Raw genomic sequence first — 19,431 nt, 5'->3', positions numbered from 1 at the left:
GATCTCTCTTCAATAACTGATATTCTGCCTGGACTCATTTCTTTAATAGTCATCATATTCCTATCCTCTTATACTCTCTCCATCTAAGTAATCTTATTCAATTCCCTAAAGCCACCTTCAGATTCTCCCTTTACTCATCTCCTTTGAGGTTCATATTATCCAAATTTATCACCCATTCCAGATGCTGATGGCCATTATCTTTCTTTCTTTATGACATAGAGAAACATTTACCTTTATATATTTATTATTAATTTATTTTGAACATTCTTTTTTTAAATTTTGAGTTCTAAATTCTCTCCTTCCTACCAGCCATTTCCCCACCCATTGAGAAGTGGATCAATTATACATGTGAAATCATGCAAAACATTTCCATATTAACCATATCACAAAAAGAAAATAAAGTGAGAAAAATATATTTCAATTTGCACTCAGAGATCATCAGTCCTCTCTGGAGGTGGACAGCACTTTTCATCATGAGTTCTTTGGAATTATCTTGGATCATTGATCAGAATAGCTAAGTCTTCCACAGTTGATTATCTTGACAATATTGCTGTTTCTGTATGCAATGAGGCCATTATCTTTCAAACTCCTAGGACATTCTCCCTCCTTTCTCAGTGAGTTCAGTCCCTGGCTCATAGTCTGTCTACTCCAACTTCTCCCCTAATATTAAGGGGCTTGAACATATATACTGATGCTCCTCTAACACCTCAACTTCCTAGTTTCTCAATCTACTCAACTCTCATGACTTCTCCTTCACCATACCTTAGATACACATCAAGATAGTCATGTCCTTCATCTTGTCATCACCCATAAGTGGTTCACTTCTATATTCATAAGTTCTGAAATTCTTTCATTTTATCCTATGTCTTCTGATCCCTCACCTTGTTCCTTGTCCTCATTGTGATCTCTGTTCTCTCCACCCCTCAGTTCTTTCACAATCTATTACTTCTGCTCTGACTACACTCTCATCCCTTCTTTATCTTACCTGATACAGCATAGATAATGCTAATTTATCCATTTCTATTTTAGTAACTGTCTAAAGTTGTATGTTCAGTTCTGGTCATCTCAATTTAAAACAGACATTTGTAAGTGGGGAGACCCCAAACGAGTTCATCCAAGATGATAAAATGACTTAAGTCTATATCATATTAGATCAAATAAAGGCACCAGGGATGTTAGTCCTGGAAACAAGAAGACTTGGTGACTGGGCTGGGATATATCATGGTAAATGTCTTCTAAGTACTTCCATGAAAGAGAAACTAGACTTGTTGGTCTCAAGAGGTGGCAATAGCAGCGATGATTAGGAGTTATAAAGAGGCAGCTTTTGGCTTGAGATCAGAAAAAATTTCCTAATACCTTCTTTTGTTTTTTTCAGTTGTTTTTCAGTTGTGTCTGAATCTTTGTTACACCACATTTGGGTTTTTCTTAGCAAAGATACTAAAGTAGTTTGCCACTTCCTTCTCCAGTTCATTTTATAGATGAGGATCTAAGGCAAACAGGGTTAAGTGACTTGTCTAGAGTCACACAGCTAGAAAGTGTCTGAGGCCAGATCTAAACTCAAGAAAATGAGTCTTCCTAATTTGGGGCACAGTGCTCTATTCACTGCAACACATTGCTACCCTTAATAATTAGAGTTATCCAAAAATGAAATGTGCTGCCTCAAGAGGCAGTAGGTTCTCCCTCTTTGGAGGTCTTCAAGCAGAGATAGATAACTACTTCAAGTAGAACTAGATAATTCACTATGTTACAGATATGGATTGGATCAGATTGCCATTCCATCTATTATAATTCTATGATTCTGTGATATTATTGACATGATTGTGTTAAATGCAAAATTACCAGTTAATTGTAAAAAAAATGTTAATGACAAAACTTGGATTTCTTAGTGTGATTTTTGGTATAAAGGCCTGCTTCTGAAGAGTAAAAGATTTGCTTGGCTAACAACTACAGCACAGGGAGGCAGACAAACTGCACCAGGGCCAAGCATTGGCAAATCAAAGAGACAGCCCTCATACTGAGAGCTGAAAACCAAACAAAGGCCTGAAGCACAAACATTTAGAACAGAGCAGCTGGTGCACTGGAGTTCAGTCTTATGGCTATGATACCCAGCATAAAATGTTAATATTAAGTCATAACTCAATTTTGTAAAGACAAAAAAAATGTCAAACTTTTGAAAACTGGGTATTTGAGAGCCTAGGCATAATTTTTCTTTTTTGGGGGGAAATTAATGGGACACTCTGGGAATGGTTTACAGTCTGGTAAACTGATGGAGAATTTTTATTTAAGCGTTCAGGAGAATGGAAGAGGGGGATAAAATATGGTAAATTAGAGGAGCTTCTCTGATTGCGGCTATGGGAACTCCATTGGAACTGTCCGTAAGCATATGACCCATTTACAAACAGCCTTGGGCTAGGAAGCCTATATTTTTCCTAACCTATTGCATTACACCAGAAACATCAACCAATTGGCTTATAGTCTCCCAAAACAAATTGGTACAGGCACAAGTGAATTATCCTTCAATATGATACCAAGGATATTATCAAAACTTCAGTAAATTCTCTGGAAGTTTTCAAAAACCACTTTTCTAAACTGGATTCAAAATACCAACCTTAGATGTCACATTCACAATTTACTATCTGTGCTTTGAAACAGGCACCTGCAGAATCAGTGTCCCTATGTTTTACCACCCTACCTTTTCTTTATTTGCAACAACTGCAGACTAAGAAGCAAAGAACTGAAATTTTAGTTAGATTAAGAATGACTCTAGAGAAATCTCTTTTAAACTAAAATCAGAGAGTTTACTTCTTTGACCGTGGAGACAGTATGTTGTAGTGGAAAAATTAAGGAATTGGAGACAGGAAATGTGAATTAAAATCACAGCTTCACCATTTAGTAGCTTTGTGACCCTAGGCAATTCTTCTTATTGGTTTCCTTTATTCCATTAGCTGTCTATATTAATCCAGCTTTCATACAGCTGCCAGATAGATATTTATAAAGTATAGACCTGTCCCTTTTTCCCTGCTACTTAGAAATCTTCAGTGCTTCATGACTGCCTCTAAAATAAAATTAAAAACCTTTAACCTAGCATTTAAAACCTTCCATAATATGACTCCTACTAAGCATTCCCAAATTTTGGAATTTCCAATATTCCAATATTTTTCACATTGCTCTCCTTTACACATTTTCTATTCCAGTCAAACTAACCTACATTCCATTGCCCAACTCCCTACCTTCAAACACACTGCCCCCGCATTCCTGGAATGCTTTCCCCTCTTCCTTGCCAACCTGAAGGATGGAATACCTCCATCGATGGATTCGCTGTTGCACATTGAGATAAGATCTCAAAATCCATTTTTAATTGATCTCAGCACTTGTCACCAGCCTTAGATCATTTTGAACTTCAGTACTCTTGACCATAATTCTTACAAAACTGTATTAATTATCCCCTCTACCTAGAAAAATTTCCCTCCTTACCTCCACCCTACCTTCCATTAGAAATCAGTTTAAGTGCTACCCTCTATACTAAGCCTTCCCTGATCCCTGTTGCCAGTACCTCTCTCCTCCCATTTAAAAAATAACATATATTTTCATGTTGACTTATATGTGTTTATGTTGTTTCCTTCAATGTAATGGAAGTTCCTCAGGGATAGAGGTTTTCTTTTTACCTTTGTATCCTCAGGACACACATATAGGAGACACATCATAAATGCTGATTGATTGATTGATTGATTGATTGATTAAACCAAATCAGTCCTTTGTGTTCTTCCTCCATTAGCTTTCCTTAGTTTTGTCTTCCATACATTTCCTTTCAGTGTTAGACTAGGAGAAACATAATGAGAGATATAAATATTAAAAAGCCACAATGCATTGCAAAGGCAAATATAGCACAAAAGATTTTTGGATTATGTACTCTTGGCACATCCCAATCCTCATTGCATGGATGATTGAGTTGCCTGTATCACACTAACTATGTTTATTACTCTGAGCAATTACAGTCATTTGAAAGTGACTTATGGGTATTGTAAAGTGTTATTTTATGGTACAAAACCTACTAACATGACAGTTGTTTCTTGAAAATGACTTACAAAAGCAAAGCTTTTTAGCCACCTGCCAAACCCAGAAAATATCACTGAGGTACCTCTTAGCTTTTTTAAATGTTCCAGATGATTGAGTTGCCCCTTTATTTCATGGATGCCTTGGTTAAGGGAGAAGCGGGGAGGGGTACAGCAGCTACATGCTGCAAAGTGGCTTCCAGTGTAACACTAGAATTTTTATTGCTCAATTTTAAGGAGGTTAGATCAATATCATTGCAACATAATCTAATATTAGCACTATTTTCAAAATTTCAAGATTTGAACTTTTTAAATATATAATCTCTATTCTTGTAAACAAAAATATATACAAAAGAAAACTAGATATTCTGGACATTATCTCTCTTGAAACTCTTCCTAATTCAATTGTACAAAATAAATTTTATTTACTTATGATTAGTGGTTATATATTTTGTATTTTTATTTTTGCATATTTTATCGTGCCTTGTCAAGTAGTGATACAATACACAAATTTGATATTTTTTACTATATATTATTCCTTTGTGTTCATATGCCAGAGTTTTCTTAACTATTCCTGTGTTGGGCACAGGGACATTTGGATTTTTTCCATTTTTTCACCATGATAATTGACACTACTATGAACATCATTTTATGTATTTTTGCAATTTTTTTCTTTTGGGGGTTTTTAGGGATTTTTTTCAAAGTAGATTTACCAAGTCAAAGGAATAGGATTTTTCTCATAATTCTTTTTCCATATGGCTGACTTGAGTGGAACACAGTCTTGATGGGGAGTGAGGACAAGCCTCAGTTACTTCATCTTATGAAATACGAAGTTTCAACCATATAATCTCTAGAGTACCTTTCAGCTCTAATATTTTAATATTTTGTGAGGAAGTATATTGTCATTGAAAGAACACCAGATTTAGGATTCTAAAGCCTGTGTTGAGGGCTGTGCAACCTCAGACAAGACATTTAACCTTTCTGAGCACTGATTTACTCATCTGTAAATAAATGAGGCAATTCCCTACCTTGTGAGGTTGCTGTGAGAAAAGTGCTTTATAAACAGAGAACACTTTATAAATATGTGCTTGGTGATTTAGGATACTGACCTATGATTTCAGGAGAGTAGGCAGAATTCTGCTGAGGAAACCTCCTCCACTATTGCAGATGAGCAATCATTCTGCAACTAATAGTTTGAGAGAGTTGCCTGAGGGTGCTGAGCGGTTAAGTGACTTACCCAGCATTGAGACAACTAACATGGGTCACAGGCAAAACTAGACCCAGGCCACTCTGAATCTGGGGCCACCTCTCTACTAGCCACTATAATAATGCCAGGTGTGCACTATTATCTTATTTTTTAGAATCTTATGATTCTTTTCTCTAAAAGACTGAATCAATGTACAGTGCCCAGCTGAAGAACATGGCTTTGTTTCTTCATAACTTCATATATTTCCTTGTATTACTTTTACTTATTTTTCCTAACTGAATTGATGCATTAAAAGTGCCTTAAAATTAAAATGTGTATTTCTATAATTTCTAAGGAAAACATGTGTACCTGAAGTTGGGTGTCATCTTTCTTTCTTCAAGAAAATTCTTGGTGTTGGCACACAGCTCAGTAACCCTTCAAAAGACTAAGTACCTGTTCAGGTTTCTTATTATGAACTCTCCTTTCCTACCTCCCTATTTTTGTCTTCTCTGAGAATCCTTTATTAGTTTATTTATAAAAATATACTTGTCATAACTCTTTCATAAATAAACCTTGAATCTCAGACTTCTGAAGGAAGCATGCCTATCATCTTACTAGTATATTGGAACTTAGATTTTTTAGTTGGAAGGGACCTTGAAGACTGTTGAGTTCAATTCCCTCATTTTTCGGATGAAGAAACTGAAGCATACAAAAATCAATTGACTTGTCTAGAATCACACAATTAGTAAGTGTGCAAGGCTGAATTCAAACTCAGGGCTTCTTGACTGAGTTCTTTATTCTATCCATTGCTCCACCTTGCTACTTGGTACTGGGATAGTACAAATTTTTGTTGGGAAAATATAAAATAAGCCCTAAAAGCAAACTGAAAAGAAACATGAACTGCTTATTTTGGGTGGTCAGAATGTCTTTTCTTTCCTTCTGAAGCTAAAGCACAGTAATGAGAGCCCTTGAACTCATCTGATCCTATATCCTCACAGGATAAAAGCAGGAGCATACATTTTCCAGATCTAGTACAATTTCCTTTTTTTATTGTTTTTCAATTTCAATTAACTAAGTATTTATTAACTACCTATTACATGCCAAGCACCACGCTAGGTGCTGGGGATCTGTAGTGCCAACACAATGTTTACAGCACCTACAGCAACCATGAATATGCCAGCACAATTCTAAATGGAGAAATACAACAGACCCTCCACATGAAAGACAGAACCAAAACATTTATTCAGACACCAGAAAGCTGAATTCAAACCCCAGAAAGTCAAATCCATCACAGCAACAAAGAATCTATACACAATAACAATGCAGGGGGCACTACCATCCACAAGCCTTTCCTCTGCTAGGGCTTTCCCACAAACCAGCTCCCATAAACAAAATCAAAAACAAGCTGTCCCACTGATGTTAACCAGCTGCCTGCTTTCTCTCTCTCCCTCAGTTCTAACTGCTGTGGCCAATTTCTTCTCAGCTGTGCTCCACCCCTTCCTGTTCCACTAGTTCAGCAAACTACCACAGCCTCCATGTGACTCAGACTTTCATGTGACCCAAGCAGGTCACATGGGCCTATTAATGAATGGGAAAGATCTTCCCATTTAAATTACCATTACATTCTTTAAGTTACCATTACAGGATCCAAAGACAAAAATGAAATAGTCCCTGCCTTCCAGAAACATATGACTTATATTGTACTAAAGAGAATTAATATGTGTCAGATAAGTAAATACAAAATATATGCCAAGTAGCCAAAAGCACCATATAAACCCAAGTCAGTACTCTTGATGGGGGTGGAGAAAACTCTAACAACTGAGACAATAGGGAGCCACTGAAGCATTTTAAGCAGAATAGTGACATGGTCAGATATGTGCTTTGGTAATGCAATTTGGCAGCTGAGTGGATGGTGAATAAATGTGAGTGACTAGAAATGGGATTTTCTTTTTACTTTTAGTTTAGAATGTTGTAAGACCTGTAGTTTATTCCTCCAGTGATCCAATTGCATGAAACATCTTAGCATTAAATGAATTAGCTTAACTTTTTCTTCTCTCCCTCTCTCCAGGGAGCAATTGTATGTTTAATAAACCGCAAAATGCATGTATACAGAAGGCAGTGATCCAAGTCAAGGTTGCATAGTCTTATACAATGCAGCTCCTTTAGTTAGGAGCAAACAGCTGTGAGCTGTCTCTGGTACTGAATCTTATAGTCACAGATTGATTCTAGAGCCTCTAGAATAACAAGATCACATTAGAATTGTGTTATCTGTTCTACAGCTCTCTTGGCATTTCAGGTAGTTCGAGGAGACCCAAAGTGAATGAGAAACCAGAGTACAACTCTGAAAGAATTTGTTGCCAGAGAAATAAAATCCTATGAGGAAAACATCCAGGCCTGGTCTATGCACTAGGAGAACTATGGGCCATAGAATTACCCTTAGCCTCAACATGCCAACCCTACACCGCACTGGGGGATCTATTACTAATCTCAAAACACAAAGATGATCGGTGAGATTTTTGGAGAAGAAGAAGAGAATAGAAAAAAAAAGGATGGTGATAAGAAGGGAGAGTTCATAATAAGGAACCTGAGCATATATTCATTCTTCTAAAGAGTTCCTGAGCCACCTGCCAACACCAAAGAATGTCATAGAAGAAAGGAAGATGGCTTCCAACTTCAGGTATAGATGTTTCAGATGACTATGGTATATTCCCTGAGATCTGGCAACCTTCCCTCATGTGGAATTTGCCAATAATAATAATAATATAATAACCTAATTAAAAACATTTTTAAAGTAAACGTTTTATCTAACTTTTTTTTGCCTATGTCACAACCTACTTGGCATTATACTTATTTGTATGCATCCCTACTCTCCCTAAACCCTAGCTATTTCCTTTAATTGCGTATCCAGAATATGATGGAAACCCCCTAAATATTTGTCAGACATATCTAGTTTGCACTTATCTAGTGATCCATGTAGGGGTGAATTAAACTACCAAAATGAACATAAAATGTATTCCTATGATTATAAAGTTCTGAGCAAGAAATTGAAGATCCTATGAACACACATGGTACTTTTATCATGACTATCACTTAAAGGCAAAGGTTGAATTCAGAAAAATGAGAAATATCTGAGGAATAAAAAGCTAGGTTTTTTTTTTAAAAAAAGACATCTTAAGAGGGGGGTATGGGTTTCTGAATGATAGCTTAAAAATTGTCTCTTTCCATTGATAGAGTGAAAAACTATGGACCAAGTCAACAAGTCAACTCAACAAGAATTTATTAAGCAACCTACTATGTGCCAAAAATTGTGACTGTGGATTCAGAACCAAAAAATTTCATAATCTATTATGCCTAACTAGAGATACATACAGATGATGCAACATTAGCTAAAAGGGTGTTAAAATATATTTGAATAGAATATAGCAAAGCTAATCAAATGCCAGGGAAGAGAAGCAGAGAGGTAAACTACCTACCCAGACTATACCATAGGAAGTACCTATACAGTAAGGATAAGAATAACATAATTCCAGTAATTCACAGACAACAAATCCAAGATAAGAACCAGTGATAAACTCCATTGCCTCAGATGTCTGTGTTTGAATTATGAAATATGGTTCACAAGGAAGGTGACTTGAGATCCTCTTACAAAGAAGCAGATGATGGTCACTGGTATCATTGAGATATGAGATAGGAGCTCTGGTTTGAATATTGATCAGGAAGGGTATGCCTTATTCAAAAGAAACCAAGACTTAGCTATTCTGAGCAGTACAATAATCTAAGACAATTCCAAAGCACTCATGATGAAAAATGTTATCCAGCTCCAGAGAAAGAACTGATGATCATTTGAATGCAGATCAAAGCACACTATTTTTCACTTTCTGTATTTTTTCATGGTTTTTTTCCTCTGAGTCTGTGTCTTCTTTTACAACATGACTAATAGGGTAATATGTTTTGCATGACTGAACGTGTATAACCTAAAAAACTGAAAGCATAAGTATTAAAAAAAAAAAAGGAGAGGAAGGAGATACACCGAATAAAAACTGAATAGTTTCAGCTTTTCTACCATTAAAATAAGGGGAGTATACTAAGTGATTTTTTATATCTTTTTTAGTTCTAGTATTCTACAATTCTATCATAATGCAAGAAAGAGGAATTGGGCATGTATCAATCAATGGAAAATGGTTGAAGAGCTAAATAAAATGTACTATTTTGTTATTGAGGAAAAAAGAAACCAAATAGATAAGGACAAAACAATATATATTATAAAGATAAGTTCAAGTGAGAAAATCCAGAAATAAAAATGCAAAAGCATGGTGGAACATTTGGGTGTAAGGCAGTAGAGAGGAAAATGGAGTGATATTGTCATAGAACTATATTTCAGACTACTTGGACAGAAGGAAAACATCATAATGCTGGTGCAGAGACATGATGTAATGGTTAGGTGATCTAGTTATGTAGATATCTTCCATAGTTCTCACATCAAAAGCAGAACAGCTAATATCATTAAGTCAGGAATTTAATTTCATTATTCAAAAGGCGAAAGGAATGGCAAGGAAAATGCATATTCTTACTGACAAGGAGAAGCTAGTTGCTTCAGTAAAATTATGGCAACCTTGAGAGATGTGACTGCTCCATCTTATAATTGATAGACAAAGAGGAAAGCAGATATAGCCTGATGTGCACCCTATATTTACTCAGGAAAAGCAGCACAGAGTTCTGATATGTATGATTGTGTCTTAAAATTTCTACAAAGGAAGTTAACATAGCAAATTTCAGAAACTCCCAAGAATAAAATTCTGAAGTGACAAATGGAAATAATTTCACTAAGGGAGAAGGAAGAGTTACCTTAAAAGAAGCATATAGAGAGAATTAATCCACAAAATTATTTTTGAAAGACTTGCTGGAAAGAAAAATAAGGACAGGTAACTAAGAATGAGTATCTTTCCACTATTTGCTTAGTTAGTCCTATTTCCTTTTTCTCTGTCTTTTCTCTATCTAGATCTTCCTATCTGTTGATTAATTAATCCATAAGTACTTATTGAGCTCCTACAATTTGCCAGACACTGTTCTAGACACTGGGATGCAGACACAAATAATTTTTAAATGTCCTAAACATAATGAACACATTCTAATGGGGTAACCAACAAGTACAAATAAAAATATATGCAGGATAAGTATAAAAATTATACATGGAAGGGTGTGTGTGTGTGTGTGTGTGTGTGTGTGTATGTATGTGTGTGTGTGTGTGCGCGTGTGTGTGTGTGAAGATGTATACATATATAGCCACTAAGCAGTCAAAGACAAGATAGTGTGGGAAGTAGATAAATATCTCTTTGAGGGGTAGATAAGGAAAGGATCATACTTAAGATGATATCAGAGCTGACTGATAAAGAAAGAATGATACCCTATGAGGCAAATGTAAGGAAGGAGTACGTTCCCAGGAGTGCAGCCAATTCTAAGTCACAGAGATGGAAAAGAGAGTGTCATGTGTAAAGAACAAAAGGAAGGCGATTTTCGGTCAGGAGGATACTGTCCAATGGGTCTGACAAGGTAGTTTGGGACCATGCTGTTTAGGGATTTAAAGGATAAAGAGTTGAGTTCATATTTTTCCTAGAAGCAATAGGAAGTCAGTGAATTTGATTGAATGGCAAAACATGTGATCAGTTCTGCAGTTCAGGAAAATTACTTTGGCAGAAGTTTGTCAGATGGAGTATAATGGTGAGACTTCAGTCAGGGGAAAAATTTAAAAGGCCGTTGCAATAATATAACTGAGAGGACATGAGAGCCTGAATTAAGGTGGTAGCTATATGACTGGAGAGACTGGAGAGAAGGTGATGTATATGTAGGGTGAGGGAGAGTAAGAACCCCAGGTAATGCCACGATTATAAATGTGGAACACTGGAATAATTGTGGTGGCTTAGAAAGCAATGGAGAAGTTTGGAAGAGGGGAGGGTTTAGGGAGAAAGATTATGAGTTCATGTTTAGATATGCTGAATTTAAGATGTCTTTGGGACATCCAGTTTGAAATATCCAATTGTATTCGTGCTTCGTTGCTGAAGAAGACCACGCCATCAGAGAAATGATGACATGACTTGCACTTGACTTTGTTTTTAGCGAGGGAAGGCTGTGCAGGTCACCAGCCTCACTTCTCCTCCAGAGCCATATGAATCCAGTGACCAGATATTTATCAGGATGACTGGAGATGACCCAGGATGCACTGGGAGACCTTAGGCCCTTTAGGCCAAGGTATTTGCAGGTACTCAGTTAGGGTGAGGCAATGCCCATTCATTGAAATGAGGTCAAGGAAAGAAAAGATATCAGGCTGAGTGGGAAATAGCAACAGTTAGTATTGATAATCACTGTAAAGGTAGGAGGGTCCAGAGGAGCCCTTAGGCAGGGGCCCATTGGAGTCTCAGTTTCAGAGTGCAGTAGGTTTAAGGTTTTAGGACAGGGAAGAGAAGGGAAGGGAAGGGAAGGGAAGGGAAGGGAAGGGAAGGGAAGGGAAGGGAAGGGAAAAGCCCAAGGTCTCCCAGTGCATCCTGGGTCATCTCCACTCATCCTGAGGAATATCAGGTCACTGGATTCAGATGGCTCTGGAGGAGAAGTGAGGCTGGTGACCTGCACAGCCCTCCCTCACTCAAAATAAAGTCAAGTGCAAGTCATGTCATCATTTCTCTGATGGCATGGTCTTCTTCGGCAACAAGGGGCAAACACAATCCTGTGAGTAGATGCAGCTGGCTGAATGGGGACCCAGCTAGCTGGGTAACTCAACTCCTCCTCTCCTGAAATATCCAATAGGTAATTGGTGAACAGAAACTAAAATTTGAGACAAACTGGGATACTTATATAGATCTCAAAATAATGTGCATGGAGATAATAGTTAAACCCATGGGAGCCAAACAATTTACAGAGAGAGGGTGCTTAATCTTTTTTGTCATGGACCCCCATTGTGGTCTGGAAAGACCTATGGATTCCTTCTCAAAATTTTTTAAAATTTATCTTTATTTTTATCATTTTTTAATATTTTGAATTCTAAATTCTTTTCCTCCCTCCAACCTCTCCCCTATTGAGAAGGCAAGCAATATGAAATAAATTACACATGTAAAATATGCAGAAATCTTGTGAAAAATATTCTGTGTTAACCACATAATGAAAAAGCAAAAAAAATAAAGAGAAAAATTATAATTCAGTTAGCAGTCAGAGTTCATTGGTGTTCTTTCTTTTCTGTGTCTTTTTGTCTGTATGTGTCTCTCTGTGTCTCTGTTTCTGTCTCTGCTTCTCTGTCCATGTCTCTCTATGTGTCTCTCTGTGTATGTTTGTCTTTCTGTCTCTATCTCTCTGTGTCTTTTTCTGTTTCTATCTCTCTGTGTCTCTCTCTCTGTCTCTCTCTCTCTCTCTCTCTCTCTCTCTCTCTCTCTCTCTCTCTCTCCCTCTCTCTCTCAGTTGCTCCTTCCCCATTCCCCCTCAAAAGTCTGTTTTACTTCTGACCATGGCCTCCCTTACTCTACTCTCCCTTTTATCACTCTTCCCTATCACTTATCCCCTTTGCTTCCTATTTCCTTGTTAAGTAAGATAGATTCCTATACTCAAATGAGTATGTGTGTATATGTGTAGTGTATATATATATATATATATGTATATATATATATATATATATTCTTCCCTCTTTGAACGTATTCAGATGAGAGTAAGGTTGAAACATTGTGTGCCTCTCCCATTTTCTCCTCCACTGTAAAAGCTCTTCCTTGTGCACCTCTTTTACGTGAGATAATTTTCCCCAATTCTCCTTTCCCTTCCTCCTCCAAGTGCATTCCTCTTTCTTGCCCATCCATTTTTTAGATCATTCCAACATAATTGACTCACTCTGTGCCCTCTGTCTATGTAGAGTCCTTCTAATGGCCCTAATCATGATAAAGTTCTTAGGACTTACATATATCATCCTCACATATGGGAATATAAATTTGTTGAGCCCCTTAAGATTTCTCTTTCATGTTTACCTTTTTAACATTTCTCTTCAATCTTGTGTTTGAATTTTAAATTTTCTACACAGCTCTGGTTTAAATACCTGAAAGTCCTCTATTTCATTCAATGTCCACCCCCCTCCCCAAAGGATTATACTCTGTTTTGCTGGATATGTTATTCTTGGTTATAAGCCTAAATTGCCTTCCAGAATATCATATTCTAAGGCTTCTGCTTCTTTAACATGGAAGCTGCTAAATCTTATATAATCCCAACTGTGGCACTATGATATTTGAAAGATTTCTTTCTGATTGCTTGCAACATTTTCTCCTTTACTTGGGAACTCTGAAATTTGGCTATAATATTCTTGGGAGTTTTTATTTTGAGTTTTCTTTCAGGAGATGATAAGTAAATTCTTTTGATTTCTGTTTTACTTTCAAGTTTTATTTTACTCAATCTAAGATATCAAGGAAATTTTTCTTTACGATTTCTTTAAATGTGATGTCAAGGCTCTTTTTTTATCATGACCTTCATGTGGTCCAATAATTGTTGAATTATTTCTCTTTAGGGGTCGAAGCAAGATGATGGAGAAAAGGCAGGGACTTGCATGAGCTCTCCCAAATTCCCCTCCAAACAACTTTAAATAATGCCTCAAAATGAATTTCAGAGTGAAAGAACCCACAAAAGGGGGGGGGGGGGGGTGAAACAATGTTCTAGCCCAAGATAACTTAAAAGGCCATTAGGAAAAGTCTCTCACAATGGGATAAGAGTGGAGCACAGTCCAGCTCCAGTATAGGCTGCTCCAGCATAGGTTCATGCCACAGCAACCCAGGACTAAATCAGCAGTGGCAGTTTCTGGAGCCCTCATCCCACAGACAGTATGGGAACTGGACAACTGGTCAAAAGGAGATTGCAAGGAGACCTTTTCTGGTGATAGGTGTAGGTCTCTGTTGCATTACCCATACTCACATCTGGGTCACAGTCCCAGGGTGAAAAAGAACACTAGCACAGAAGATCTTGTGGCCACGGGGGAGCAGGGATCCTGATCATAGTACCACAGTGGGAAAAAAGTGCTTGTGGTCACTCACAGACTAGAGCACAGGTCAGGAGAATAGTAAATACTCCTCTTTTTAGATAACACAACCTTGGAAGAACTAAAAGGTTACAGACCCCTAGAACTATCTCTGAAAACAGCTGCCCCCCCAAAAAAATCTGAAGCTTGGGACAGTGCCCCCTCCACCTCTGGAGCAGAGCCCAAATTTAACATAAAGTTAAAAGTCAAGAAACAGTCTAGGAAAATGAGGAAGAAGAAGATAAACCACCACCTGAGCACAGAAAGTTACTGTGGAACAGGGAAGATCAAAGCACAAACTCATAAGAGTAAAATAAAATCAAAATTGCTACATCTAAAGCCTCAAAGAAAAATGTAAACAGATCCCAGACCCAAAAAGAGCCCTAGAAAAGCTCAAAAAATAACTTTAAAGTCAAATAAGAGAGATAGAGGAAAAATTAGGGAAAGAAATTACAGTGGGGAAAGAAAATCATGAAAAAATCAACAGCTTGGTAAAGGAGACACAAAAAAATACTAAAGAAGATAACACCTTAAAAAAACAGAATTGGCCACATGGAAAAAGATATACAAAAATTCACTGAAGAGAACCCCTTAAAAAGAATGGGCCAAAAGAAAAAAATAATTTCTGAAATTAAAATCGGGCAAGTGGGAGCTAACGATGCTATGAAACACCAAAACAATAAAATAAAATCAAAAAATGAAAAAAGTAGAAGAAAATAGGAACTATCTCATTATAGAAAAACAAATGACCTGAAAAAATAGATAAAGGAGAGATAATTTAAGAATTAGTCCTTATAATAAAAGTTAGCCCTTATATAGTTCTTTGAGCTTTTTCAAAGTATTTTACATATGCTATCTCATTTGATCCCACAACAATACTTTGAGGTAGATGGTATTATTATGCCCATCTTACAGATGATGAAACTGAAGATCCTAGAGGTTCTGTGACATTCTCAGAATTGCAGTCAGTAAATGTCTCTATTAGAATTAGAACTCAGCTTCCCAGTTTCAAATCGAGGCTAGAACTATGTCATCCATATAATCTTGTCATATTCTATTTTGTATACTAGTTATTCTCATTAAAAAGCTTTTTCTCTATCTATATCTCAACTACCCTATGACATTATCTTTCTACATCTAAAACACCCTAGCTATAGCTCAACTACCCCATGATAGGTAAACTCCCAGAGTTCAAGGACCATGTACTGGTTTCCTTTGTATCTCTCCCATTGTCTGGCACCATGTTTTGTACATAGTAAGAACTCAATAGATTTGTTTTGAATGAATGAATAAGTAAATAAATAAGTAAAAAAGCCTCTTCTTTAAGCAATCTTTCTTCATTTGCCCCATTCTAGAACTGACAAGATCATTAACTCAGACAAAGAAATCACTATATTTCATGTAATACATGCCCCAATACCCCAAGCTCTGGATTTACATTAATAAGATTCAATCTTCAGGCTGCCTCCAAAATCACTCCTCTCTTTGTCTTGTTCTGCCCCCACTCAGTGATGCCTTTGGGACATATCAGAATGTAGCTGAAATATAGCTTGTGTTTAGACTTCCACAGGTGTCGGAAAAAGAATACCTAATTCCCACACAATCACTCAAGGTAGTAACACATATATTACGTACCAAATAGTCTATATACCTCCACTTGAAAAATGCAAAGAAAACATAAAGGATTCACGGTGGCCCCTAAACAATCAATGCAGTTGTTCCTTTCTCGTAAATTCTACCCTTCCTTGGAGTCATAAAGTCCTTGAGACTAAACCTAAAGAGTCACTGTACTACTGAAAAAGAAAGGCAGAAAATGAGATACAATTAAATAAATCACCTAAAATACATACCAAATAAAATGGGACGTGTGTATGTGCTTTCAAATAATTGTACTACTTATTTGGCAGTTTCTATTTCACTGAACTAGAAATTATTTCAAATATTTTAATAAAAATACATATTCAGGGCACATTATCTCTGCTCTACATCTCTTTGTAGATCTATAATTTCCTTTGCATATTGAAATTGTCCCTATTTTAATTTTTTCTTTATCAACAACTTTTTTTTCTAATCCAGGATCCTAATAGCAGATCTCCAGAAAGCACTGGAAAAAGGAAACAGCTTGAGGGCCCAGCGGAATCGTAGATCTCTTCCAGGATACAGTTATGAAGTTTATCATTCTTTAGAAGAAGTAAGTAAATGAAACAGGGTTTTTGTTTTATATATGCATTGCAAATCATTGCATATATATACACACATATTCACCACAACTTCAACTCCAAGACAGACATCATATATCATGAAATTTATGATAGCCATTGGTAAATGTGGGGGCAGCTAGGTGGCACAGTGGATAGAGCACAGGGCCAGGAATCAGGAAGATCATCTTCTTGAGTTCAAATCTGATGTCAGATACTTACCAGCTATGTGACCCTGGACAAGTCACTTCACCCTTTTTGCTTCAGTTTCCTCACCTCTAAAATGAGCTGGAAAATGAAATGGCAAACCAGTCCAATATCATTGCAAGAAAACCCCAAATCGGGTCAGGAAGACTTGGACACAACTGAAAAATGACTAGATAGATAGATAGATAGATAGATAGATAGATAGATAGATAGATAGATAGACAGATAGATAGGTAGATAGACAGACAGATAGATAGAGATATCTATATAAATATATGGATAAATATAAGTTTAGAGTAAGTGCAATTCTTATTTCATGAATTTTAAGACTGCTTAGTAAAAAAAAAAAAAAAGATTGTAACAGTAACCCTAAACGCAAGAGAATCACAGAAAGGAGCTTAAAGTCCACCTAGTCCAGTTCACCCATGAACAAAAATCTGCTGTGCAACATTCTGAGCTTGAACACTTCTAAAATTTCTCTCATAAGAGTACTCCAAGTTGAAGTTCATTGTTCATTAATGATTCATCTTCTGTTACCTGCCCTTGCTTCCATTTCCTACACATCTAGGTTGATTAGTTCTTTGGGTTTTCATGTTAGTCTCTTAAGTCAATTCCTGTTTTTCCTTTTCATCAGAATTTCATCTCTTCATGTTTCCAGAATTTCATTTGTAGGAGACTCCTATCCCTCCTGGGCTGACTTCCCTATGAAATTTTAATCCCATGAGATCTTACCTACCCTTCCTCTAAAGAAAAAATGATGATACAGATGAATTCAGATCTTTGAGATCCATATTTTCCTGAAGTTGATTTCTAATTCTTACCCCCTACCCACTAGGCAGAGAGCAGAAAACTCAAAAAGGTCTAACCATCAAAAGATATCCAGTGCAACTTGACTAATTTTTCCTGCATAGCTGTCTCTACAGCAAAACTGTCATTAATGCATCAATGATCTACAGTATTAGTATGTCAGACAGAAGGAATGCTTTAAAAACTAGACCTAAAGAGGCATCATACTATTAAAAATAAAAAGGCAGAAAATGAAATGGGATCAAATAGGTTGCCTCAAGTATAGGGCACACAAAGTGGGATTTTCTGTGTAGGTCATGTTCCATGTGATAGTTCATACTGGCATTCTCTTTGTCCTTTTCAGGTTCTCTCTTTTCTGCCATAATTGTAATTGACTGACAGAATTTTCTTTTTACTTTTCTGATTTTAGATTCAAAATTGGATGCATCATTTGAATAAAACCCACCCAGGTCTCGTTCACATGTTTTCTATAGGAAAATCATATGAGGGAAGATCTCTTTTTATATTAAAGGTAAAAATAAAATAAGAAATTGCTATGTTCGATGGAATGCATAGTGCCTACTTTTTTTCAGATGAAGTACTTCTCAAAACATTTATATTTTTCCACTTTGTCATGGGGTTGGTTGAGGTGGGGGTAGTAGAGAGAACTTTACAATTCTCATGTATTCCTAAAAGTCAACCTCAACTGCTAATGTGGGAAAAAAAAATTTACCATTAGGCTGTTGGATTATAACTTATTTTTCCTAACTGAAAATGCTGGAAAATCTTCTTCAGCTGATGCATTTGGAAAATTAATTGTCTAGGAAATTATATGTTTTTTCAATGCTTAAGACAAACTTTTGAAGAGCTAGATATAGCTAAGACCTCTTCTGAATATTACATCAGGGGCTATAAATTGAATGCTGAATTGGAAATCATCTAGCTCATGTTAGAAATAGCATAAAAAACAAGGGTATATAAGGAAAAAACTGTCACCAGGTGCTTCCTTCATTCCATTGAGCTCAGCAAAGTCCTACTGGTTTCTGCTTCATGTTATGTCTTCCCTACCACACCCCAGAAAAAGGCTCTTTCTAAAGCATAGAGATGCCTCTTTGAGAAATTTTGTAGGAAAAATGTTACTGCACAATCATAAAACTTGTATTAGTGTATGGCCCATGAGACAATACTCAAAGGAAGAGACAACAGATTTGAAGAATATTTTTGGTTCTCTGATTTGTAAATGGGGCAGGATATTTTCCCGTTCTGCATAAGACAGGCCTAGACTTCCTGGACAGATAGTAAATCCATTCCCTTTTTTGGTTGCTTATTCAACAAAATAAAGGAACACTGAAGGATGATTCTGAAATCTTCCTGTTGGTCACTGAATCAAAAAAGCCTGAGATGGTTATTATGAATACGTTTTGTTTTCAGCTGGGCAGAAGATCCCGGGCTTACAAAAGAGCTGTCTGGATAGACTGCGGTATTCACGCAAGAGAATGGATTGGTCCTGCCTTTTGTCAATGGTTCGTAAAAGAAGTAAGTTGAAACCCTTTTTTGCAGTCCTTCTGTTTCAGGATTCATGGCCTAGCAGTGCTCCTGTGGGTGTTTATTCTCTCCAGGAGCAAGAAAAGCGAGTTTTAAAGCCACTGGCAGTCAACTGAATGTTATGAAACTAAAGTAGCTGAAATACTTAATACTAACTGAATGGCAGGAAATTGTCCCATGTATGGCAGCTTGGAGTTCATGGTTCCTTTCATCTTCTCCTCAAAATGGCTTTGCCTCAGCTATATTTATTAATGATGTAATGGAAGGACTTTTGTGCTTTATAGTGTCACTCTTTTATTTACACATTTGACATTTTCACCCAGTCCCACTCAGTGGGGTAAAGCAGTTACTTATCCACTAAATCTATGAATTGCCACTCCCTAATCTTTTTTAGTCAGCATACATTAAGCATCATATGGAGAGAGA

At 36.7% G+C, this 19,431-nt stretch overlaps 1 protein-coding gene across 3 annotated transcripts in view; it reads left to right on the top strand.

Moving 5' to 3' along the window:
• CPA6 (carboxypeptidase A6) overlaps nucleotides 1-19,431 on the top strand; it is a 365,360-nt gene that overhangs the window by 266,620 nt on the left and 79,309 nt on the right. For all 3 annotated transcript variants that reach the window (XM_072604784.1, XM_072604783.1, XM_072604785.1), the window contains 3 exons: nucleotides 16,346-16,460; nucleotides 17,891-17,992; nucleotides 18,892-18,996. In XM_072604784.1, the coding sequence (XP_072460885.1) occupies nucleotides 16,346-16,460; nucleotides 17,891-17,992; nucleotides 18,892-18,996 (322 nt within the window). The remainder of the gene's footprint in view (nucleotides 1-16,345; nucleotides 16,461-17,890; nucleotides 17,993-18,891; nucleotides 18,997-19,431) is intronic.

This window comes from Notamacropus eugenii, chromosome 4, assembly GCF_028372415.1.
Source record: "Notamacropus eugenii isolate mMacEug1 chromosome 4, mMacEug1.pri_v2, whole genome shotgun sequence".
NCBI lineage: Eukaryota > Metazoa > Chordata > Mammalia > Diprotodontia > Macropodidae > Notamacropus > Notamacropus eugenii.
The sequence above is the reverse complement of the archived record's forward strand: the minus strand, read 5'-3'. Positions and strand labels throughout refer to the sequence as shown.